The sequence below is a fragment of the Malus domestica genome, chromosome 02 (assembly GCF_042453785.1).
Source record: "Malus domestica chromosome 02, GDT2T_hap1".
Lineage (NCBI taxonomy): Eukaryota > Viridiplantae > Streptophyta > Magnoliopsida > Rosales > Rosaceae > Malus > Malus domestica.
The window spans coordinates 9,409,096-9,433,819 of NC_091662.1; the positions used below are offsets into that span (position 1 = coordinate 9,409,096).

The 24,724-nt window shown below is 39.4% G+C and overlaps 2 protein-coding genes across 6 annotated transcripts; both read left to right on the forward strand.

Moving 5' to 3' along the window:
- The first annotated feature begins 4,549 nt into the window (after nt 1–4,549).
- Nucleotides 4,550–24,724, forward strand: LOC103400490 (endochitinase). Of its 3 annotated transcripts, XM_029090144.2 has the most exons (4): nt 11,423–12,086; nt 12,368–12,518; nt 12,924–13,321; nt 24,498–24,724. In XM_029090144.2, exons 1-3 carry the CDS (start codon nt 11,753–11,755, stop codon nt 13,291–13,293), a joined length of 855 nt encoding a protein of 284 aa, XP_028945977.1. In that variant the 5' UTR covers nt 11,423–11,752; the 3' UTR covers nt 13,294–13,321; nt 24,498–24,724. The 3 variants fall into 3 exon arrangements, with proteins under 3 accessions (XP_070671066.1, XP_070671068.1, XP_028945977.1); XM_070814965.1 differs by lacking the exons at nt 11,423–12,086; nt 12,368–12,518; nt 12,924–13,321; nt 24,498–24,724 and adding exons at nt 4,550–5,049; nt 5,541–5,688; nt 6,001–6,566; XM_070814967.1 differs by lacking the exons at nt 11,423–12,086; nt 12,368–12,518; nt 24,498–24,724 and adding exons at nt 4,551–5,049; nt 5,541–5,688 and having other exon boundaries at nt 12,924–13,404.
- On the forward strand, nt 16,263–23,948 carry LOC103418255 (F-box/FBD/LRR-repeat protein At3g26920-like). Of its 3 annotated transcripts, none has more exons than XM_070814954.1 (4): nt 16,263–16,516; nt 16,784–17,935; nt 18,032–18,178; nt 23,487–23,948. In XM_070814954.1, the coding sequence occupies exons 2-4, from the start codon at nt 16,838–16,840 to the stop codon at nt 23,805–23,807; spliced, it is 1,566 nt and encodes a 521-aa protein (XP_070671055.1). In that variant the 5' UTR covers nt 16,263–16,516; nt 16,784–16,837; the 3' UTR covers nt 23,808–23,948. The 3 variants fall into 3 exon arrangements, with proteins under 3 accessions (XP_070671055.1, XP_070671061.1, XP_070671057.1); XM_070814960.1 differs by having other exon boundaries at nt 16,289–16,516; nt 23,207–23,948; XM_070814956.1 differs by having other exon boundaries at nt 16,315–16,516; nt 16,793–17,935.

The following is a 24,724-nucleotide window of genomic DNA, read 5'->3' on the forward strand; positions in this document are numbered from 1 at the left end:
CTCAAACGATGACAGATGACATCGGGAGAGATGCCTGGCATGTCCTCGTATGACCAGGCGAAGACTTCAGTGTTCTCTTTCAAAAAAGATATCAATGATAACCGAAGGGGTGGTGACAATGTGGTGCCAATCTTCACCATGCGATCTGGATAATCTCTTGAGATAGGTACCTTCTCCAACTCTTCAGCAGGTTGGGCTTGCTGGGTGAAAGAGTCATCTCGAGGATCATCGGGTTGATTTTTGCTATCAGGAAGATCCAAGTTCGCTTCATCTAGGCTGGTCTTTGTGACTTGGTCATGTACAGACAGGGTTTCCTTGGGTCCGGGCAAGTGTTGTTGCTTAACTGAAGTGTTGTAACATGATCGTGCACTAAGCTGATCTCCTCTGATGTAGCCGTTGCCATGGGGAGTTGGAAATTTCATCAACAGCATATGCGTGGATACCATAGCCTTGAGATCATTGATGCCTGTGCGCCCAAAGATGACATTGTATGCCGTTGGGCAGTCAACCACTAGGAAGTTAGTGGTAATGGTAGCCGTGTAAGGGCCTGTACCAATAGTAAAGGGTAAATGTATGCTCCCTAAGGGTTGCACGATATCACCGGAGAAGCTTATCAGAGGAGAAATCGAGCGATCGAGCAAGTGTTCAGCTACACTGAGTGCCCTGAAAGCTTCGGCAAACATGATATTGACCGAAGCCCCTGTGTCTACGAGGATTCGTCGAACATCAAAGTTGGCTATGTGAGCCTCCACGATCAATGGGTCGTTATGAGGGTAGATGATGCCTCTTTCTTCCTCAGGGTAGAAACATATCGGATCCCAGTTAGGCTTTTGATACTTCCCTCCCCTGATGTCTTCCACGTGAAACACTTGGTGACCAGGCCTCAGAATTCGTTCACTGTTTTTCATGGCCCTATTGGAAGATTCAGATATGGGTGTGCCGCCGCTTATGGAATATATGACATTCACCTGGCGTTGGTTACGGTTATCCCTTTGAGGGTGAAGGAGGAATTGATCAATTTTTCCTTCTCGTGCCAAAGCTTCAATACGATCACGGAGGATGATACATTTCTCGCTATCATGGCCGTTATGCTCATGGTAGCAACAAAACATGCCCGCGTTATTCGGGGGCGCGTAATCTGGGTGCCTCGGCTTTGGCTTTGATATCAGGTGAGCTATGCTGGGGTAAATGGCCGCGCATGTGGCATTCAAGGGCGTGTATGTCTCATACCTTGGGGTAGGGGGTATCTTGACGCGGGTTTGACCCACTGCATTGACTGCCTGGGGGCGAGCGTTATTGTGGCGATACCCTTGGTTATCGGGATAGTGTCCCTTACTCTTTTTACTGAAATGAGAGTGGTGAGGATGGAAATCCTTCCTCTTGCCTTGAAATTGATATGTCTGTTGATTCGGCGAAGCATTATGCAAGGCATGGGGAGGTGCCACTGCTGTTTGGAAAGTCGAGGTCTTCTCATTTAGGTGAGTCTGGCTTCCACCTCCCACTTGTTGATAAAGGATGGTTGTAGGGGGTTTCTCCTGATATGTCTTTGCCTCGGCGGAGGCATGGTTATAAGCCTGCGCCATCACCTCAGAGTAAGTCTTCCAAGTATTGGCATTGATCATGTATTTAAAGAAACAATCACGTAGGCCTGCCGTGAAGGCTTTGAGGGCAGTCTTGTCGTCTGCCTCGGCACACCGGGAGTATTCATGGCTGAAGCGGCCAGCATACATACGTAATGACTCGTCTGGCTTCTGGCGGATAGTGTACAGGTCATCTGCAGAGTGCAAGCGATCGGTTTGGAAAATGTGTTGGGAAACAAATAGTTTCCTCAATTCCTCAAATGAGTCTACCGTCTCAGGTGTAAGACGACAATACCAATTTAGAGCTCCGCCAGAGAGGGTAGAGGGGAAGAGAAGACATCGCTCTTCGTCGGTGTGCATCCGGTATGCCATGGTGGACTCAAAGAGGTTAAGGTGCTCAATCGGGTCCTCTTTTCCAGTATAAAGTTGCAAGCCAAGCTTTTGCTTTGTCTTTGCTTGAAGGGGGGTGTTGAGGATCCTCCTTGTAAGAAGGCCAGGCCTGGGTTGGTTCCAGTCAGGTATTTCAGCCTGACGTTCAGCCTTCAACTTGTTTACTTCCTCAAGAAGTTGTAGGACAAGGGGGTCCTGAGCGGAGTTATGTGCCACTGGAGCTTTCTTTCGTAAATCTCCATCTCCTCTTGGAATTATGAAGGTTTGATCAAGGGCATGTGATTTTTCCCTGGACTCGTTGTACTGGCTTCCAGGGTATGTCTGTCGGAACACCTCTGAGTCCCCTGTACCCTCATGTCTCTCTAGGACTTGTTGCCCCTTCCCCAAATTGGTGGCCGGCTCGGGCCGTGGCAGGGGACCGAGTCTCTCAGAAATCCTTGAGTCATTGATCTTTGAGCTTATATGGATGGAATTCTCTCGACGTTGCTTCAGGAAATCCCGACAATCGCGAAAGACGGCTTTCGATCCTTCTGCCCCTTCAGCAAAGAGGTGTCTCCCTCCACTTCTCATGGTTCGGGTCGAAGCAACTGGGTTAAGAGAAGCCTCATGTTGATTATCAAGTCGAGGGGTAATCTGTTCCCTATCAGGGATATCTATGTCGAATGCATGTGACCCTCCATGTTGGAGGGCACCCAGTTGATGGTTGACTTCCACGGGGGCAACAAGCTCGCGTGTCTGAGCTTGCCTAACTTCGTGGAGTGTCTCGAAGAGCTTCTCATATTGCTCCTGGAGGACCTCATTCCTCATTGCTATCTTGTTGTTCTGAGCTTCCAACTCATCGACTTTAGCTTGAAGAAGAACTCGTTTTCCTTCCTTCTTTCGTTGCTTCGCACTATGTGCAAGGGGGGTGTCATTCTGTGTGCTGTGGCTTCCTTCGCTTCCCATGTTGGAGAGGGATGCCTGGTCAAAAGAAAGTGTACGAATGATAGAAACCAGCTTGACACAGCTGAAGAGAGTAGGAATAAGTGTCGTTCCCACAGACGGCGCCAAATGTTGATACACAAAATCAGCGAAGACTTTGGTACAACAGAAAGTATCAGGTTTTGTGACCGTCGCTTGGTTGCTTCGGTCACTAGTGAGGATAAGTACGTAAATGAATAGAGACAGAGAAGCAAACACAGGATGTACGTGGTTCACCCAGATTGGCTACGTCCACGGAGTAGAGGAGTTCTTATTAGTAGTGAAGGGCTTACACAAGTACAAAGGATCAAGCTCTCAATTTAGTGAGTTCTTGTGAATGATTTAACACAAATGGCATTAGCCAATATTGTGGGGGAATGACCCCTATTTATAGAAAAACTTGTAGCTTTGTCACATTGACATGTGTCATGTTATGATTGGTTCTTGATGTTGACACGTGCTGCGCTCTGATTGGCTTCTAATCTTGACACGTGTCGAGTAGTGATTGGCCTCCTGGTCGGAGGGGAACTCTTCTGGGTCCTTGACAGTATAGCGTTAGCCGGTGCTCGGTAGTTTCGGGATTGGTCAAGTATGGTACAAACAATATTGTTGCATTTAGATTTTTTTTTTTTGGTTTAAAACTTTGGCATTCTCTAATATTTTAATTTCAACTTTGCACGATTCAAAGTATCCCCATGCTATTTGGTTTTTTATTTTGGTGAAAATGGTGACGTGCAAAATTCGAAAAATCTTGCAAAATAAGATATTACAATATTGCATTGGATAAAGTTGGACAAACCTGAACCCAACCCGCACAAGCCCAAACCCTATTGAAACCCTTGAACACAAGATATCTAATCTGCTAAGCAAGATTACTAATTTACGATAGATTGCGTGTGAAAGTGGGTAGGACAATCCGAGATTTAGATGAAGTACATGTAGTTCAACTGTTATTATTTTAAATGATAATAATAAGAATCGTATCTGTTCAGTTTACTGAGAAGTTTGCTTTGTTTTCCCTTTTCTTAGCAAGACAATGTTCATATATTAAGAACAAAATTTCAGATACATTCATATATATCCTTAGGAAGACATTCAGAAATTCATGTTCATATATTAAGAACAAGATTTCAGATACAATGAGATACATTCATGTTCATCTGTAGGCTAGACTTTCGAGTCGTCAAACCGGGATCAAAAGTGAATGTGAACTCACAAAAATTCAAGAGAGATTTTTGTGCATGATGTCTTTCCCTTAAAAGTTCATGTTCAAACTTTGAATTGACAAAGTCATATTCAAAGTAAACGTGAGCGACAAGTTTAGTTCGCCACTATTCCTGCCTGCCCGTTTCCATAAATTCTATGAACTTAATTCTTAATCAACTGATGCGTTTCAAGGGGAGCCTGGAAAGAGATGAACTAGTCAATCCTTAGCGAAATATCTTTAGGCCTGCCCTAGCATCCTGACCAATTTTAACATCACCAAAATAATTACTTTTCGGCAATTTTCACAACAAAAAAAAAAGAAAAAGAAAGAAAGAAGTAAATAAATGGCATGGCACACTTGAGAAAATGGTCAATCAAAACCGCTCCAGAAAAACTATAAATACACACACCCAAAACCTAATTCATAGATCAGAAAACCATCGAACACTTTCACAGAAAAATATATAAAAAGAAAAAGAAATGAAGTTGCAAGCTCTCATTTTTTTGTCCCTAACTTTGTTGCTAGGAATCTCAGCAGAGCAATGTGGGAGCCAAGCCGGTGGCGCCGTGTGTCCAAATGGGCTGTGTTGTAGCCAGTATGGGTGGTGCGGCACCACATCTGACTACTGCGCCACTGGTTGCCAAAGCCAATGTGGCTCAACCCCTAATCCTACTCCAACCCCAACCCCAAGTGGTGGTGGTGGTGATATCAGCAGCCTCATTAGCTCGTCGGTTTTCGACCAAATGCTGAAGTATCGAAATGATGCACGCTGCCAGAGTAATGGGTTTTACACATATGATGCTTTCGTTGCTGCTGCTCGGTCTTTTAATGGGTTTGGCACAACTGGAGATGATGCTACTCGCAAAAGAGAGCTTGCTGCTTTCTTGGCACAAACCTCTCATGAGACTACTGGTCAGTACTCAATCTTGGTCATGTTTTTTTTTGGTTTGTTTAGTTTTTGTGTTTAATTATCATGAGAATAAAGCTGGTCTAATCATTTTGACGCATCACATGACTGATCGCCTCCCTAATAGGTTTTTAGATCGTGGGGCAAAATTTGAAAATCAATTGAAAATATAACTTTATTAATTCTTATTTTATTCAAAGGAGTTTCACGCTACCTTAATCATGTCTACCTCAAATCACTCGCCATATGACCATTGAATTAAATTTAGTGTTTTATTGTTGAACCATATTCGTCAATTTTCTTCATTACGAATGAATGTCTTAATGATTTTGGATTTGTCTATTTTTTTTGTAAGAATAATCTATAAATGATGTATAAAATTATAGACAAATCGAATCGTAGAAATACTTTACAAAATGTACCCTACAAAATGAGTGCCAAAAAATGTATTAAAAGCATGTGTCTTCAAATTCTAACATATTATTTAATTATGTAGGAGGATGGGAAAGTGCACCAGATGGTCCATATGCATGGGGATATTGCTTTGTCAATGAAATAAACCAAGATGTGTATTGTTCTTCCAACCAATATCCATGCGCTGCTGGCAAGAAATATTACGGCAGAGGACCCATCCAACTCACCCAGTAAGTCTATCTTATTTTTCAACTTGAAAGCATTAATATTCACCAACTTGGCAAATGATCTGGAAATGTAGTCATTATTGCTTATAATATATATATATATGTGTGTGTGTGTGTGTGTGTGTGTGTGTTAAAATTCAGGTGAATGTCGAGTTGATAAACAAACACACTTCTTATTTCATATATCAGTTATAATATAATGTTAATTACGGTGTAACAGTTATATCGAAAAAATTATAATAAATATAGTCTGTTGAATTGTTGACTTTGACTATTGGAGACTGACTTGTTTTTCAACTTCTTTGACTTTTCTAGCAACTACAACTATGCTCAAGCGGGTCAAGCACTAGGACAGGATCTGATAAACAACCCAGATCTAGTGGCTACAGACCCGGTTGTGTCATTCAGGACAGCTATATGGTTTTGGATGACTCCACAGAGCAACAAGCCATCAAGCCATGATGTCATCACTGGTACGTGGAGCCCATCTAGTGCAGACACGTCAGCGGGTCGAGTTCCCGGGTATGGAGTGATCACCAACATCATCAATGGAGGGCTTGAATGTGGCAAGGGTCAGGACGATAGGGTTGCTAGTCGGATTGGATTCTACAGAAGGTACTGTGAGATATTGGGAGTGAGTCCGGGGGACAACTTGGATTGTTACAATCAAAGGCCTTTTGCCCAATAAAGTGACTATAATCCCATGTACCAAATAAAATGCAATAATAATCTTGTTTCTATTTTCATAGAAAAAGCTCCCTAGTTATTGGTTTTATTGCGACATTGTGAAGAAGAGAATCGATCTCAAGAACTTAGTTCTCGTTGTAAAAGCAAATCACTTAACCTTATACTACTATTAAGAAACTCTCTAAATTTGTGTATGTGTACGAATAATGTCTAAATATTGTTTGTTTAATTCAATAACTCTCGTTCATAAACTTTGATTTGAAAGATTAACTCCAATAAAATTAGAAGCAAAATCAGATAGTGACTCCTCTAAGCTATAGTCCATCCCATCTTTGGAAATTTAGCCTTTTCTACGTACGCAAAAATTCCACTCCAACAAGGAAAAAAAAGGGAGTTTTAACGAAAAGCTCAATGTACTGTTCACTTTAACGAAAAATCATATTTTTACACTAAAAAGTCAAACATGGTATTATTCACTTTACCCTTTATTTTGTACTTATCATTAAAACTCAAAGTTCATTAGTTTTCCTAAAAAAAAAAATGGTCGACACCTATTTGGTTCCTGGTCTTGCCCTTGAGCTAGTGAAGACCGCACACTATTATACCAATTACCAAATAATAACTAACAAAAAAACTTTACCAGATAATAATTTATAAATATTAAATCACCTTCATAACCTACCACTTCAATGATTATGCGCACAAAACCACAAACAAAAGTAGCAAGGAAATACTCTTTGAATAAAAGTAGCACCGACTATGAAAAAGGAACTTAAAAGAAGCAAAAAGTGTAGCGATCCTGGTTATTCTTTAGGTGCGAAATTTTTTAATCAGTCCATAATCAGAGACATCGCGTGACATAATAAATGTTACATTAGAGATAGACATTTTGGGCACTCTTTTAATAATATTGACAATGAGGATGTTGTTATTAATAGTTAGCACATTTATGATTGTGTAAATCCCAAATAGATTGAGTTTAGGATTACTCTTTATGCAAGTGATTCTTTCCGATTAGACTTTGTATTACTTAAAGAGCAAGTTTCTTCATCCTCATGTTTTACTATAAATGAAGGTACTAGCATAGGAATATACATCCTACAATTTTCCTATGCCTTGTTCTCTCCACTCTCTCTATTGCCGCACCCTCTCTCTCCCTTTAATAAAAAGGAAAACTAATGAAAAGGGCTTGAAAACTTTGAGTTTTAATGATAAGGACAAAATAAAGGGTAAAGTGAATAGTACCAGGATTGACTTTTTAGTGTAAAAATGTGGTTTTTCGTTAAAGTGAACAGTACCGGGTGCTTTTCGTTAAAGTTCCCTTAATAAAATTGGCCCTCACACGTTATCAACACGCTCTTAACATTACGCTAAGAAATATGAAGGGTATTTTTTGTTACAATCCAGTTCACATTTATATTCATGCAATCTAGGTTATTCTAAAATATGGTCTTAATTATCGATATTTTTCAACTTTGATTACATAAAACATTCACCATAATACTTAAACCCAACTTTTACCCGAATGAGCCACATCATTTGAGCCACCAGCGCGCCAGGCCTGCAGCCTGTGCAGCTGAGCCAAGCCACCGAGAACTAGAGCTAAGTTGCTCGGCCAAAACCTTCAAAGCGACATCGTTTTGGCATCGTCCATGTCCTTGGACATGGGCAACCATGGACCTCGCCCAAAGTTGAGCCCAGCCGTCATGGATCACCTGTTTCTGGTGATAGCTCGCCAACTCTAATGGCCCGAAGTCATTCCCAACGTGGATTGTAGAGATTTCAGCCGAAACGCAGAAATCTCGCCGGATTTTCGAACTTCGATTTCGAAAATCCACGGGTTTGGATCTTAACGTCGATGAATTTTGACCGTTGGGTTCCAGTCGAAGCCACGACCTCCCTTGGCATAAGGTCACTGCTGCCTGCTGCTACGCCACCATTTTTCGTTGACGCCGACACTCAGCCTTGTTGGGTTAACCTTCAGCCCACCCGAGAAGCCTTTGGGCCTTCTCTCGATTGGCCTATATCCAAAAGCCTCTGGGCTTCCTTCTTGGATCGCTTGCTGTAGCCCAGCCTCAATGGGCCAGACCTCCCATTTTTTCTCTGATTCGTTCTTTCATTTCAGTCCCCACCAATACCCATCCTAGTTTTTTGGGCCTGGGAAGTTCTACTCTGTCTTCAGCCCATATGGGCTTGGTCCTTACTGAGCCGAAATTAAATTGACTAATTTTTGGGCTTTGGGCTTCCTGCCCCCTTTTTTTTCTCTACTAGCATGCAATCCAACAACAATCACCTCCTTCTTCTGGTCGAAACCCGAATAATTCATCATTGAGAAAATGTTTACTGGACACAATTTTGCCCATATAAACATTCTCCAACTTGTCTCATGCTTACTTAGTAATCATATTTTCTATGATGTAGGGCCTGACTAATGTTGTGAAGTGGATCTTGGAGTTCTTGGCCTTCTTGAGAACCTTGGTCCATGCATCTGCTTTCATGATCGTAGGCTTCTCACTAACGAGTACATCATCCAAATCCTGCTATATCAATACATAATTCATCATCCTTTGCCAATCTGTGAAGTCATCCTTGCTGTCAAAAGGTTTTAACGCAACCCTAAGTCTGTAGTTGTCTTTCCTTTTGACATTGTAGAACACCTTGAACTAAGCTCTCGATAACAATTGTTATAATATGAATCCCTCTTGATCTTACTCTTTGATGTATTCGGCAATAGACTAAAATTTAGAAAGATAGAGAAAACTAGAAAGACACAAGATTTATACTGATTCAGCAGAACTTTTGCCTATGCCCAATTGTGATTTCCTTGGGTAGAGAAACTATGGTTTCTTTGATTAATAATAGAGTTATAGTACTTTTGCACACCCTAAACTAAGACGGTGGTCTCTCTTTTTCAGCTGTTGTCTCTGACTATTTTCACACTTTTCCTAGCCTTACTGCACCCTATTTATGAGCATAGGATGTGGTTTACATGCCTATTTTCTATTTAAGATTCCTATTCCAGAATAGGAAAGTACACTTTCTTTTCTTTTCCAAGATATGTTCTAGGATTCCCAATTTAATTGTACAACGAAACTTTGGTTCATTCATAGATCTTTTAGGAGAAGCATCGGTACACCTTTAATTTACGTAATACAATCATAAATGGAATATGTTGATGCACAAAATCAGTGAGACTTTGGAACAACGTAAAATTCAAGTTTGTGATCTTCACTAGGTTGCTCCGGTTACCTAGTGATGATAATATGTAAAGAGATAGAGATAGGAAAGCAAACACAAGATGTATGTGGTTCACCCTAAGTTTGGCTACATCCATGGGGTAGATGAGTTCTCATTAATTTACACAATACATAGGTTTAAGCATAATCATCATCGGTGGGTTCTAATGACGAGTTTAAGTACAATAATAACATTCGGGATTAATTGTAGGAGAATGATCTTCTTTTATAGTTAAGGAGTCTTCGGCTTTCGTCCATTGTCGATGTTGGACTCTATGAGCTTTATTCTAACGTTGAGACATATATCATATATGGACTAAAAATAATTTGATGTCCGTAGAAAAGAAAATTGCTATATATATATATATATATATGTCCTATATGGACTAAAAATAATTTGATGTCCGTAGAAAAGAAAAATGCTCATGAGTCTATTAAATAATTTTAAAAAATAAAAATATGGCTGTTAAATAATTTTAAAAAATAAAGAAATGAGAGACATCATGTAAACTCATACATACTAAATGCAACCAATACTAACACTACCAAAGAAATACTTTGATGATGAATCAAATTGTTTACTATTTATAAACAATTGTTGTTATTTCCACCCAATGTCCTATCTCTCCACCCATTGTTACTGCTTTTTTAATTACAAGTTTGTTCATCTGTAAAATGACATCTAAAAACCTTAAAAGATATTGTAATAACAATAGGTTATGCGCAAAAAAGTAACAGGAGCCCTAAATTTAGAAATAGCACATTGGAGATTACTGTAATAATAATAGTAGGTGTGGAAATAACATTTTAAATTTTTAACTTTTTATGATGGTGTGATTATAATGTGGATGGAGAAATAAAACATTGTGGTGAATTTATTAAGCTCTCTTATAAACTCATATAAAGTATCTAATATTTTTGATGCCCCCAATCTTTTTAGACCCTAGACAGTGGCCCTGTTTGCACTTGGCCAGAACCGACTCTAGCCTCCCATCAATGTGGAATTCGAAAAAATACATTCTATCTCGGTTTCAACTAAATGGTCTTGTGAGATCCACTAAAAGGTTAATCCAAAGTTGAGAAAAATTGGTACAAGACCAAAATTTTCTAACAGTCTTGTGAGATCCACTAAAAGGTTAATCCAAAGTTGACTGAAACTAATTGGGAAAAACCAAAATTTTCTAACCCTCACGTTGGATCAATAATGCTATCCCACGACCAAGACTAACTTTTTACTCAGCTCAAAGCATATATGATCACGAATAAAGATGAAAAATACCAATACTAACTTTTACTCACATTATGACGAAACTATTCATTTTGTAAGTTTGTTATTTCAAATAGTTAAGATTGTCCCACCTAAAATTGATATTCGCTTTGATCTTCCCTTTTCATTTAGCAAGACGAAGTGTGACATATTTTCAACAAAATTCCAGATACATTTAGTCGACTTACATATATTTTCCTTAGCAATGACATTCAGAAATTTATTTTTCTTAAAGGGTTTGCTAGGAGATTAATTAAATAGAAGTTTATTATTTATGTTCATCTCAATTTCTATAGACTAGCTAGCCTTTTGATTGAGTCGTCACAAATCTAAATATTTTGAGTTGTTATTGTTATTTTAAAAAGGTAACCATAAACTTTCTTTTTAAAAATACAATTGAAAGACTTTAGTACATGATGTCTTTCCCTAGAGTTCCTGTTCTAAATTTTGAATTGACGAAGTGAGATTCAAAGTAAACCTGACCTTCAATTAGTTCGGCACAATTACTTCCCTTTTCCGTAAATTCTGTGATCTTTTATCTATTGACGTGTTTTCGGGGGAACTGGGTATATATGAGATGAACTAGTCAATCAGTAACCATACATATTTAGGTCTCCTTTTGCATATCCTCCCAAAATTCAACGTCACTAAATATAAACATTTTTTCTGCAATTTCCACAAAAAACGAAACCAGCTAGAAAAGCGCGTAAAATGGGGCACTTGATCGTCAAGAAGATACTTGTACCCAACAACCCAAATTGAGCAAAAAGTCAAACAAAACCGCTTCACAAAACACTATATATACTCACACACTCCAAAACCCAGTTCATAGATCAGAAAAACCGTTCAACACTTTCACGGAAAAGAAAAGAAAAAAATGAAGTTGCAAACCCTTATCCTGTTGTCCCTAAGTTTGCTGATTGGGATCTCAGCAGAGCAATGTGGGAGGCAAGCTGGTGGTGCCGTGTGCCCAGCTCGAACTCCAACCCCAAGTGGCGGTGGTGACATCAACAGCCTCGTTAGCTCGTCTGTTTTCGACCAAATGCTTAAGTATCGAAACGATGGGAGATGCCCTAGTCATGGGTTTTACAAGTATGGTGCTTTCATTGCTGCAGCTCGGTCTTTTAATGGGTTTGGCACAACTGGAGATGTTAATACTCGCAAAAAGGAGCTTGCTGCTTTCTTGGCTCAAACCTCTCATGAGACTACTGGTCAGTACTAAACTAACGGTCATGTTTGTTTGTTTAGATTTCTGTGTTTAAATTGTCATGAGATCATAAAAACTAGTTTAGTCACGATCGTCTCTCTAGTAATCTGTATTCAAGTTCGAATATCTTTTTCAGTAGTTTAAAAGAATTCGGTATATATCGCTTGTAAAAAAATTGGACGCATCATTTTGTTGGTTATAACATACGAATTCTTTATTTTTACTATAGAACATTACTATACATGATCATTATTTTTGTGTTTAATCATCAATTTAATTATGTAGGAGGATGGGCAAGTGCACCAGATGGTCCTTATGCATGGGGATATTGCTTTGTCAATGAAACAAACCAAGATGTGTATTGCACACCATCCGGTCAATATCCATGTGCTGCTGGCAAGAAATACTATGGCAGAGGACCCATCCAACTTACCTAGTAAGTCTCTCTTATCTGTCAACATCAAAGTATTCACCAACATGGTAGTTGGTCAAGAAAAGTATTTGGGTGTAACCGTAAAATTATTTAGTAGTGTTTCTAATATATGTAATATGTGAATAGGAGTGAACAAGTTTATGTTTTTATTAGTGTACTAAATTGATTTTTGCACGCCACATTTTTTACATATTTTTTTATTTTTAATATTTAGATTAAATAAATCAAATAATTGAATAATAAAGCGGTAATATTCAAACAAACAAGTGCGGAAAGAAAAAACATGAGTGTATAAAGTCATTATCTTTCAAGAATATAGGGTTACCAAATAACAAAGATGAAATATAACACCATGTTAGACAGTTGAGGGGAGACTGACTTGTTTTTCTACTTGTTTGACTTTTACAGCAACTACAACTATGGTCAAGCGGGCAAGGCAATCGGAAATGATCTGATAAAAAACCCGGATCTAGTGGCCACGGACCCGGTTGTATCATTCAAGACAGCTATATGGTTCTGGATGACTCCACAGGGAAACAAGCCATCAAGCCATGATGTCATCACTGGTAGGTGGAGTCCATCTAGTGCAGACAGATCAGCGGGTCGGGTTCCCGGGTATGGAGTGATCACCAACATCATCAACGGAGGGCTTGAATGCGGGAAGGGTCAGGATGCTAGGGTTGCTAGTCGCATCGGCTTCTACAGAAGGTACTGTGAGATATTGGGAGTGAGTCCGGGGGACAACTTGGATTGTTACAATCAAAGGCCTTTTGCCTAAAAAACTTACTTTGTTTATAAAATTACAGGTGGAATCATGTACGCCTTGCTTATAAAGTTACAGTTGACGGTACCTTGCAATTACCTTAAAAAAATTTTTATTTGAATTCAACTATCCTCTTTTCACACCCAACTTTAATATTTTTGCACCTAAACTCTCAATTTTACCCTTACAAAAAGTAAAAGGAAATAAAAAAGTGAACAAAACCTGAACAACATTGTTTTCAGCGACATTCAGCCAGATGCCGTCAAATCTGCCATCATCGCCAACATTTCTCTTCCTCATTTAGTTCTTCCTATTCATTCTCTCTCGTTTCTCAAATTTGTATCCTATAGATGGATAGGATCAAATCTCGCCCTGGTGTTTTTGGCCACGATCATGGGGGCTGGAACCGCCACTTTATACCAAACCTTGGCAGTGATAGAGCGTGCTGGTAACGAGGTGGAACTAAGCGTCGTCGTTGGCGAACGCAGTGAACGACTTGTCGTCGAAGAAGTTAAAGATGTCATAGGATGTTTAGGTGTCAGGATCAGGTTCGACGTAACTTTTATCAGGGGAGAGGGCGGTGAAGATAAAATTGAGAGGCAGGCACGTGGTGGTGGTTTGGGTGGTGACGCTAAGTTTGGTGAGGGATGGGTTTCGGCCATTAGGGTGAAAATGGGTGTAGAAAGATTATTTTGCATAAGGGTAAAATGGAAATTATGAAGAATAATTTTTTTTAATGGGTGGAGAAAGAAAATTTTTAGGTCTAAATAAAACTACTCTTACCTTAAATTCCTTTTGACTAAATAGAAATGAGCATTAGTGGGAGATGAGATAAATTGACAGGCATAATTGATGGAAAAAGTAATGTATGGCCTTGTAAAAGCAAGACATTGTAAAGCTCCAACTAAGCTCCGAAACATTGTGGGCTCAGTCAATGGAATACCTTCATCCTTAAGTAATTGTGTGTAAGATTTACAAGGAGTAAGACATGATTTACAAGATTTTTTTTTTTGATAGAGATTTACAAGATTCCTTTCCAGCCTTTCTTCAACAAATGGTCCATATACTTTGACTGAGAAATGAAGACATCACTAGTGCTGTCTTAGTTTAATGTTATTGTTGATATGAACTTTTTGATATATTGTGGAACCAAAAAATAGTCCCATAATTCCTGGGGGCAACATGTGGACTTTTAGCCAAACAAGACAATATTGCCCTTATTAAATAAGCAGGGCATCCCATGCGCAGCTCAACATCCTAAAACATGCAAGTAGCAGACTATGACTGCTCAGAGCTACACTGCACGTGAAAAATGTCAAATGTATTTAATGATAGGATTATCCCTAAATCCTATCATTTATTACTCCTAATTAAAGAACTATATCAACTAAGTAAATCCCAATTATATTTAATTAGGGATAATTACCTTTAATTTCAAGATATTATTTACACAATATAATATTCTCACTATATCCTACCCTAATGGCCACTACCTCATTTCTCCACCAAAAATGGGTCTTTTTCTGTATATAGAAAACCCTATACACTCACTCTTTTTAAGGAGACTAACTTAGGCATCGAAGATCTATTGGCCAAAATCCCTCGCCCCCCAACTCATCGTGGTCGCATAAGACTTTTGGTCTTTAATCAAAGGTGTGAATTGTCTGTAGGTGCATTTTTGTCAAAAATGAAAGCAATAGAATTTACATTGACACATATCATTTGAAGATGCTCTTATGCTACTAATCATATAATGTTAGACGTCTTTTTTTGCATATTTATTTTAGAATTTTAAAGATTTTCTTATTTGTCTTATTTTTCACACATGTCCTCCCTTAATGAAAATGTTCATAGCAAAATTTATAAAGTGGGTCAGAAAATTTAATGAATAGGCGAGAATAACAACATTCTCTCTTAATATCTAAATATCAAAACTGTTACTCTTATAATATTTTTATACTATATTTGTACTCTTCTTTAATAGAGATATGACACACTCGTGTTGGTGAGCCCTATCATTATTAGCGAGGTAATACAAATATAATATGAAAAATATACTAATTGCAAAATTAGTCCTAAATATTCATTATTGAGAATTGAGAATTAATATAGTCTTAAACTGTACCTAAGGCTCCTAACATGTGAAAATATAAAGGAGACTAGAACACATTGTGTGTGAACAATTTCATTTTCTCTTTTGTTTTTGATTAAAGAGTGTGATTAGTTTTTAAAATTTTTAAAAAGAGTATGACACAATGATAATGGGATCTCTTAATAAGGGCATATTTTTTCTTAATATTAAATAATTACCATTTTGCCCTCTTTATGTAAATATTGTGTATCAAAAGTGAGGGTAAAATAGGAAAAATGAGGATATGATTGTCATTTTCCCAAAAGATACAAAATTACTATTTTGCCCTTCTTATGTAAGTATTGTGTATCAAAAGTGAGGGCAAAATTGAAAAAAAGTGACAAAAAGTTAACAAATAGGATTCTCTTAATAGAATAGATAAACAAGAGGAAAAAAGTGCTTATAAAGGAAAAACAAGTGTGAGAGTGCAAGATAACTATTTTTGGCAATAACAATTTCCTTAGTTATATGTTAAATCAATTTTGTACTTTAAAAAAAAAAATCAATTTTGTAATTATTTATTTATTTTTTTCGTTTTTAACTCATTGTGTCTCGGTTCAAATTTTTTCTGATAACGATTAGTGTATATCAACTATAATAAAATAAAAATAATTTATTATGTAGACATGATATTGAAAATGTGGTTTGGTTTTTTGTTTTTTTTTTTAACAAACGATATTATTGTCACTAAAGAAAAGGGAGTCTAGTCTCATGATGGGTGAGCAATAAAGTGGTTCAAATTCACCTTTGACTAGAATTGAACTTAAGACATCTTATTTATAAATAAAAATGAATACTATTAGATCGTAGTACTAAGTGACATATTTAAAAAGTGACTTGAAGGTACAAAGAAAAGTGTAAAGAGGAAGGTATCTATATGTTTCCTTCATGTCTCTTTTTTCTACATGTTAACTTCTCATGTAAGCTCTAGTATCCATTTTCCAACCCCAACACCCTCCCCACATTTCCGGCTGTCCACGTTGGCCAATCATCACCTGAGCCACTCCCAACCCTCACTGCGGTGCCCACCCCTCCACCACCACCACCACCTCCTCCTCCTCCTCTCTCCGATCTCCCCGAAAACCAGTTACGAAATCCTAAAAACAAGTAAGTTCCCTTCTGCCTCGCTCTCTCTGATTTAACATTATCTAGCTTATTTGATATCTTCCAAGAATTTATATTTTATCGCCTTTGAAATCGACGAATATTAAGTAATTTATTACATTCATCGTTTTTGAAAATTATAAAAATTAGTTTCAAATCGATTATTAAGTAATTTAGCTGCTAAACTGACTAGCTAGTAGCTAGCATGAGACTCTAGGCTCTGGCATACTTACTGACTGGTTCTTTGTAAATTTTGCTAATTTGCCTCAGAATCTGCAGCTTATCTGACTAAACTGTTCCAGTATTAAGTTCAATAGTTAGCAAATGGAAGAAGGTTCGATGGAAATTCCAACTGCTTCAACATATGATAAAAAACAAGATAAAGCTCCAATGAATTTGGGTGATAAGGGAGAAACAAGTAATCCGTTGGAGGATCGGATTAGTCAACTGCCTGATGCGATTCTGGTTGACATCATTTCCCCGTTGAGGATTAAGGAAGTAGCAAGGACTAGTGTCCTCTCTAAGAGGTGGAGATATTTGTGGACACATGTTACACGTCTCAACTTTGATCATCATGATGGTGAACATCCACGTACCTCCACAAGGACCACAACAGTTAATCCGTCAGAGAGACGTCGTCTAGAAGAAGCGACCAACAGAAGACAACGAATCCGGCAATCGCACCAGGGTTTAACACCTTTAAACTTGGGTGAATGCAGAGGTGGTTCTTCCTCAGCGGGTTCCGGTTCAAGATCTAGGCACCCCGATGGAATTTCAAGACTAATTCGCCCACCATCACCACCACCGTGTACGGTGGTGACTAAAGTCCTGCAATCGCATCAGGGTCCAACCGTAGATGGAGTCAGAATTTGTGGATCTTGTTATAGCTCGGATAATGTCGATGATTTTATCGAATTTGCAATTCAAAAGAAAGTTCAAAGGCTTGAGATAGACAAATCGAAAGAAAAAGACACCAAGTCTTGGGAGAAGCCTTTCAACAACCCTTTAGGTGTTTCACGCATTAAGTCCCTTAGACACCTCTCTTTAAAGTACATACCTATAACTGATGAAGTTGTTGGGCTGGTTCTATCCGAATGTCAACTTCTTGAACACCTCAGTATTTGTCACTCAAGCGATCTTTATGCTGTGAAAGCAGTTGGTTCATCACTCCGGTTGAAGTTCCTACAAATAAGTTATTGCGGTGGCATAGTCAGAATTGATATTTCTGCCCCTAATCTTGTGTCATTTATATATCGCGGACAAAATGTGTACAGAAGAGGAATTGTTTTGAAACATGCACCCAAGCTTGTCTACGTATCTCTCTCAGAAGACGAACCTGATAGCATTACCAAACATCTTCTGTCGATATCAGCTCGACTTTCATACCTTCAGACTCTCCACCTGTGGATGAATCTGAGAAGGGTTAGACTCTCAACCTGTTATTTACTTTAAAATTTTCCTAGCTTCTTGTGCTTGTTGGTTGATCATTTTCAAGTTTTTTACGTTCCTATCTTTCAGACAAATGTTATGCTCCCACAATTTCCCGAATTAACTAGTCTCAAAGACTTGTCGTTGACTGTACATGCCAAAAATTATGGTCCAAGTCTCCTGGATATGACTTCCTTGTTAGAGCAATCTCCCTTCTTGCAGAGATTAACATTCCAGGTAAATTCAATATATCTATTAACGTGGTTTTTAGAAGTCATATGTTGATCCTCTACTTTTCAAATATATTAACGTGGTCATCAACATTGTATTATTGATAATTCCGTTCCTCCTAGAAATCGCAAAAGCATGGAATTTAAAATGATGAATTTAATGTTCATTTGGAATTTTTGAACTTTTTATCTGTTTTTTTAATTTTGTGCATGTAGTTGATATTAGGAAATGATTTCATTACTTTATAATTAGTTACACTGAGGTATTTATATAAACTAGATTTACACAGGTAAAGAGAATAGTTACAGTGGTAACTATTTGTAACTATTCTAACAACTAACTAACTTGACTAACACTAATGTTTTACAATGGTAACTTGCTCTTCACACCCCCTCAAGCTGAACGGAGAAGGTTGAAGTGAAAGCTTGGATCGAAGATGAAGAAAACGTGGCCTTGGCAGAGATTTGGTGTGAATATCCGCTAATTGATCCGCACTGCAAACAAATTTGACAGTAAGAAGCTTAGCCAAAACAAGCTCACGGATGTAATGATAATCGATTTCAACATGCTTTGTGCGAGCATGAAAAACCGGATTTGAAGTCAAGGCAATTGCAGAAACATTGTCACACCAAATTTGTGGCAAGGAGGACAACTTGAAACCAATATCAGAGAAGAGTTGACAGATCCAAGTGATCTCAGCAGCGGTATGTGCAAGGGAGTGGTACTCAGCTTCGGTAGAGGATCGGGCAACTGTGTGCTGTTTCTTTGCACTCCAACTAACTAGACAAGGACCAAGAAAGATGCAAAAGCCTCCAGTGGAACGCCTATCCCACGAACATCCTGCCCAGTCAGCATCGGAGTAGGCGTTGAGAAGGAGGGGAGATGTGGTTTTGGGAAACCATAAGCCAAATCCAAGTGTCCCTTTTAGATACCGGAGGATGCGTTTCACGGCTTGAAAGTGAGGCTCCCGGGGAGAATGCATGAACTGACACACCAGATTAACCGCAAAGGATAAATCAGGCCGGGTCCATGTAAGATATTGGAGGGCGCCAACAATAGAGCGATAGTCCTCGGGATTCGACAACAAGGAACCAGTGTGATCAAGCTTGACAGAACTAAGGGGAGTGGCACATGGCTTTGCCCCATCCATTTTGGTACGCTTGAGAAGATCCAATATGTATTTGGATTGATGAATAAAGGCTCCGGAGGTGGATTTCTGAACTTCCAGACCGAGAAAGTAATGAAGATCGCCGAGATCCTTGATTGGAAATGTAGAGCTCAACTGAGAAATGATGGTGTTGCAGACACTAGAAGAAGGTCCGGTCACTATGATATCATCGACATACACAAGAACCAAAACCAAGGTAGGTTGATGCAGCACAAACAGACTATGATCAGAGTGTGAAGCTTGAAATCCCATTGAGAAAAGAGCAGATTGAAGTTTTTCATACCAAGCACGAGGGGCTTGCTTTAAGCCATATAAGGATTTCTTCAAGTGACAGATATGAGTAGGATGATCCTGATCAATGAACCCAGGTGGTTGAGCCATATATACATTCTCTTTCAAAGAACCATGGAGAAAAGCATTGCTTACATCCAGCTGGTGTAAAAACCAGTTTGATTGGACGGAAAGGGTGAGAATGATGCGGATAGTCACAGGTTTAGCAACCGGGCTAAAAGTATCACCATAATCAATGCCCTCTTGCTGATTGTAACCTTTTGCAACGAGTCGAGCCTTGTAACGATCCACAGAACCATCTGGTTTCCTCTTAATCCGGAAAACCCATTTACAGCCAACCAAATTATGAGTGGAGGTAGAAGGAACAAGCTGCCAAGTACCTGTACTTTGTAAAGCATTGAATTCATCCTGCATAGCAGCCCTCCACTGTGAATGTTTGGAAGCCTGGAGATATGTAGTAGGTATAAACTCACTGTCAAAATGAGAAGGCAGAGGATGGGTTGTGGCAGTAAGAGCCTTAGGTTTGTATATGCCTGACTTAGAGCGGGTTTGCATTGGGTGAACAGAGGAAATAGGAGGTACAGGAGGAGGGGCAGGGTGTAGAGAAGGAGAGGCTGGTAGAGGAGAAGAGGGAGGTGAGGGAGGTTGCAGAGGTGCAGGACAAGGAGCAGGAGAATGAACTTGCTCAGTAACTGGCGCAGGTTGAGGAGGGGAGGAAGAGATGGGTGGTGGAACACGGGAAGGGAGAGAATTAGGAGAATAAAGATTGGGAAAGGTAAGGGAAAAATGTGAGTAAGGTTCTGGGGTATGGGGAGTGGAGGACTTTAGAAGGTGGGGATCATGAAAAGGAAATGTATGTTCATCAAAATGAACATGTCTAGAGAGATAAACCCGATTAGTGAAGGGATCTAGACATCTATACCCCTTGTGAGCTAAGCTGTAGCCAATGAAAATACACATCTTGCTCTTGGGATCTAATTTGGAATTGGTGTATGGTTTTAACCAAGGAAAGCACTGACATCCAAATACCCGAAGAGACTTGTAATCTGGAACTTTCTTGAAAAATTGTTCCCAAGGGGAAGACTTGTTGACTGGAGGTAGGCGATTGATAAGATAGACTGCAGTAAGAAAACCTTCAACCCAGAATTTGTGAGGAACTTGTGAGGCAATAAGGAGGGTTCGAGCAGTCTCAACAATATGTCTGTGCTTCCTTTCAGCACAACCGTTTTGCTGAGGAGTGTAAGGACAACTGAATTGTTGCTGAATGCCATGGAGAGACAAATGATGCTTGAAGTTAGAACTTGTAAACTCACCCCCTGAGTCTGATCGTAAAGTACCAATTTTGTAACCAGACAGATTTTCAACAAGAGCTTGGAATTGCACAAAAATTTGAAACACTTCCGATTTATGTTTGAGAGGATACAGCCAAGTATATTTGGTAAAATCATCTACAAATATGACATAAAAGCGGTAGCCACTAACAGAACATACTGGAGCTGGCCCCCAAACATCCGCATGAACCAATTCAAGAGACCTAGAAGTAGTACAGAGAGATTCTTGAAATGGTAACTTGGCACATTTGCCTAAAACACAATTGGAGCAAAAGAATTGTTGAACATTATTAGAATCAGGTAGTATAGACTTGGATAACAGTGATCGAAAAGTCTTGAACGATGGATGACCCAAACGTTGATGCCACACATGAGAAGAGGTCCTTATTGCAGAATGAGCATGAACCTTCGGTGCAGGTGAAGAAGAAGCATAAAATGGATAGAGACCATTGCTGACAGGAGCTCTAAAAAGCATCCTCCCCGTAGTAAGATCCTTGACATGGAAGTCAAAAGGATTGAGGGTTAATGAACACCAATTATCACGCAAGAACATATTGGCAGAAAGAAGATCATGCTTCAAGTGGGGAACATGTAACACATTCTTTAATGTAAAATCTGCAGAAGGTGTTTTAAGTAAAGTAGAACCAGTATGGAGAATTGGCAAACCTTGGCCATCTCCAATGTAGACTTTATCTAGACCAGTATAGGGCTGTGGATTCTGAAGATGATGAATATTATTGGTCATATGGGAGCTTGCGCCGGAATCCAGTAGCCATGGTGGTGGAGAAGAAGTACTAGAAGATGCGTACATCGCAAGTTTGGCGGGCGGAACACGGCCTTGAAAAGTTGGATTCATGCGGTGGGAACAGTCAATGGCAAGATGGCCAGTGTCCTCACAAATTTGACACGGAATGACTGCAGAAGTGAAAGAACGGAAGCCACGATTTCCACCTCGATTTCCACCACGATTAGTTGAGAAATTAGTAAACCGATTGGAACGATTACGGTTGTTGTAGGGCCTTTGAGAAGTGTTCCGCTGAAAATTACCGCGATTATTGCCAGGGTAAGAATGCTGAGAACCATTAGACTGAGCATTGTAGGCCTGATGTGGTGGAGGTGTAGGAAGCAAAGGAGGAGCATTGGAAGCTGCTGGAATAGAGGTGAATGCCTGATACGGTTCAGAGGAACCCTGAGATTGCTTGCGACGAGCAAGAGCCATTTCTTTGCTGAGAAGAAATCCATGGAGATCATCAACAGTAGTATCAGCAAGACGAAATTGAATTGAATCCACGAAGGAATCATAGTCATCAGGCAAGCCATTAAGAATGAGGTGAAGGAGATCCGACTCCTCAACAGGGGCACCGGCAGCAGCGAGAGCATCAGAAACTTCTTTGATTCGTTGCAAATATTCAGATATTGTGGAAGTGCCTTTCGACATCAATTGCAAATTCGATCGCAACTGATGAATGTGAGAACGAGAGACTCCACCGAATCGCTTCTCAAGATTTTGCCAAAGTTCACGGGAGGATTGAACACCAACAGTAAAGGGAATCAAATCCTCAGAAAGAGTGGAATTAATCCAAATGAGGATGTTTTGATCCTTTTCATACCAGATCTCGAAGGCTGGATTCGGAATCGAGGACAAATTTCCAGAAAGATCAGCAAGAAATTGAGGCGGTGGCGGTTCAGATCCATCAACCACGCCGCTGAGCTTGTAGCGGCGGAAGATCGGTTCGAACAAAGAACGCCAAACAAGGTAATTATGACGCTTGAGTTTTGTTTGAATCATACTCCCAATGTTTTGGATCGTGATGGAGTTGAGTGAAGCTTGAAAGGAGGAGTTAGGGTTCATCTGAGAAGGATTGAGATGTGGAGGCAGCGAAGAGGAAGGATCCGCGATCGCCGGAGAAGGAGGATGCGCAGCCACAGGAGAGGAAGAATTCGAAGAATTTGCCGCCATTGATGAACAAGATCGAAGATCTGCAGACGGAAGCTATGGTGTTTGGTAGGTAAGAAAATAAGCAAGAAAATAGTAGAAAGAGGATCGAAGTCGGTGGACTTAAGCGAGTGATACCATATTAGGAAATGATTTCATTACTTTATAATTAGTTACACTGAGGTATTTATATAAACTAGATTTACACAGGTAAAGAGAATAGTTACAGTGGTAACTATTTGTAACTATTCTAACAACTAACTAACTTGACTAACACTAATGTTTTACAATGGTAACTTGCTCTTCAGTTGAGATTAGTGTTCATTGAACAACCGAGTGGAAATTACAAGCAACAGGAAAGCGTATTTTTACCACTTGTGATTTTTTTTTCATTACCGCATGAAACTTCTACTTGTTTTGAACTTTTGATACGAGCGATAGTGGGAAGGAGAAACCAAACTCGAGACCTCGGGTTTGAGGGTGGATACTCCTAACCAACTAAACTACAAGTCATTTTCTCAAACTTCTGTGTGTTGAAGTAACTTGTCATGAGAAGATTAATATGAATGTGGTATGCTCCTCTTACAGTTACAATGGGGATATGTTCGCGAGGGTTATACGAGAAATATGCAGGAGATTAAAAGATGTCCTCATCAATGCCTTAAGGTGGTGAGATTTTCTGGGTTCATTGGGATGGGCGGGTCAATTATCGATACGGAGTTTGCCATGTATCTGGTGGAAAATGCTGTGGTACTTGAAAAGTTTATCATAGAACTTGAAAAGGTCGAATTAGCTTATATACTGCCAGAGTTTGCTACAACGGAGGAGAAATTAGAAGCAACAAAGGAGCATGCTTTGCAGCTAATTGGAACACAATTACCACCAGGAGCTGAGTTGTTTATCATATAAGTCCTTTCATTTATCTGTTTTTGCAGCATACTTGAAGCTTTTTTTAGTCTGCAACATTTGTATAATTCGCAGTTTGCAAGTTTGCAGTTACTGATCATGTAATGTTTTAAGGGTATCAATGGATTAGTTTTGAGTTGGGTATGACCTTGGTTTCTTGATGTCGGTTTTCCCATATTTATTTTATAATTTTGACATTTTTCTGAAGAGTGCTGCTAGATTTACCTAAATAACACAAGTGTCACAGCAAAGATGAGATATAACCCATGTTGACGAGTTGAGGGGAGACTGACTTGTTTATCAAGTCGTTTGACTTTTCCACTTTGCAGCAACTACAACTATGGTCAAGCAGGCAAGGACTCGGAAAGGATCTGATAAACAACCCGGATCTAGTGCCCACGGACCCGGTTGTATCATTGTCTTGGATGGCTCCACAGGAAAACAAGCCATCAAGCCATGATGTCATCAGTGGTAGGTCCATCTAGAGCAGACAGATCAGCGGGTCGGATTCCCGGGTATGGAGTGATCACCAACATCATCAACGGAGGGCTTGAATGGGGCAAGGCTCAGGATGCTAGGGTTGCTAGTCGGATCGGGTTCTACAGAAGGTACTGTCAGATTTTGGAAGTGAGTCCGGGGGATAACTTGGATTGTTACAATCAAAGGTCTTCTGCCTAAAAAAATATGCTAAAGTTTAGTCTTGGAGATGTTGTCATAAGACAATAATCCCATCCTATGTACTAAATGAAATGCAATGATCCTATGTAATAAAGAAATTTCTCGTTTACACTATAAGTTAGTTGTCTTAGTTGTGATACGAGGATGAGAGAATCGAACACAAAAACTTAGTTGATGTTGTTGTTGCAATGATAAATCACTTAATATTATACTACTACTAAGAAACTTACTTTGTTTATAAA

Excerpts from the sequence above, each read along its gene's own strand:
- LOC103400490 (XM_070814965.1), top strand. The coding sequence starts at position 4,617 with ATGAAGTTGCAAGCTCTCATTTTTTTGTCCCTAACTTTGTTGCTAGGA. Across the intron at positions 5,050-5,540 it reads AACCTCTCATGAGACTACTG|GAGGATGGGAAAGTGCACCA; the intron begins GTCAGTACTCAA and ends TTAATTATGTAG. Across the intron at positions 5,689-6,000 it reads GGACCCATCCAACTCACCCA|CAACTACAACTATGCTCAAG; the intron begins GTAAGTCTATCT and ends TGACTTTTCTAG.
- LOC103418255 (XM_070814954.1), top strand. The coding sequence starts at position 16,838 with ATGGAAGAAGGTTCGATGGAAATTCCAACTGCTTCAACATATGATAAA. Across the intron at positions 17,936-18,031 it reads TGTGGATGAATCTGAGAAGG|ACAAATGTTATGCTCCCACA; the intron begins GTTAGACTCTCA and ends CCTATCTTTCAG. Across the intron at positions 18,179-23,486 it reads TGCAGAGATTAACATTCCAG|TTACAATGGGGATATGTTCG; the intron begins GTAAATTCAATA and ends CTCCTCTTACAG.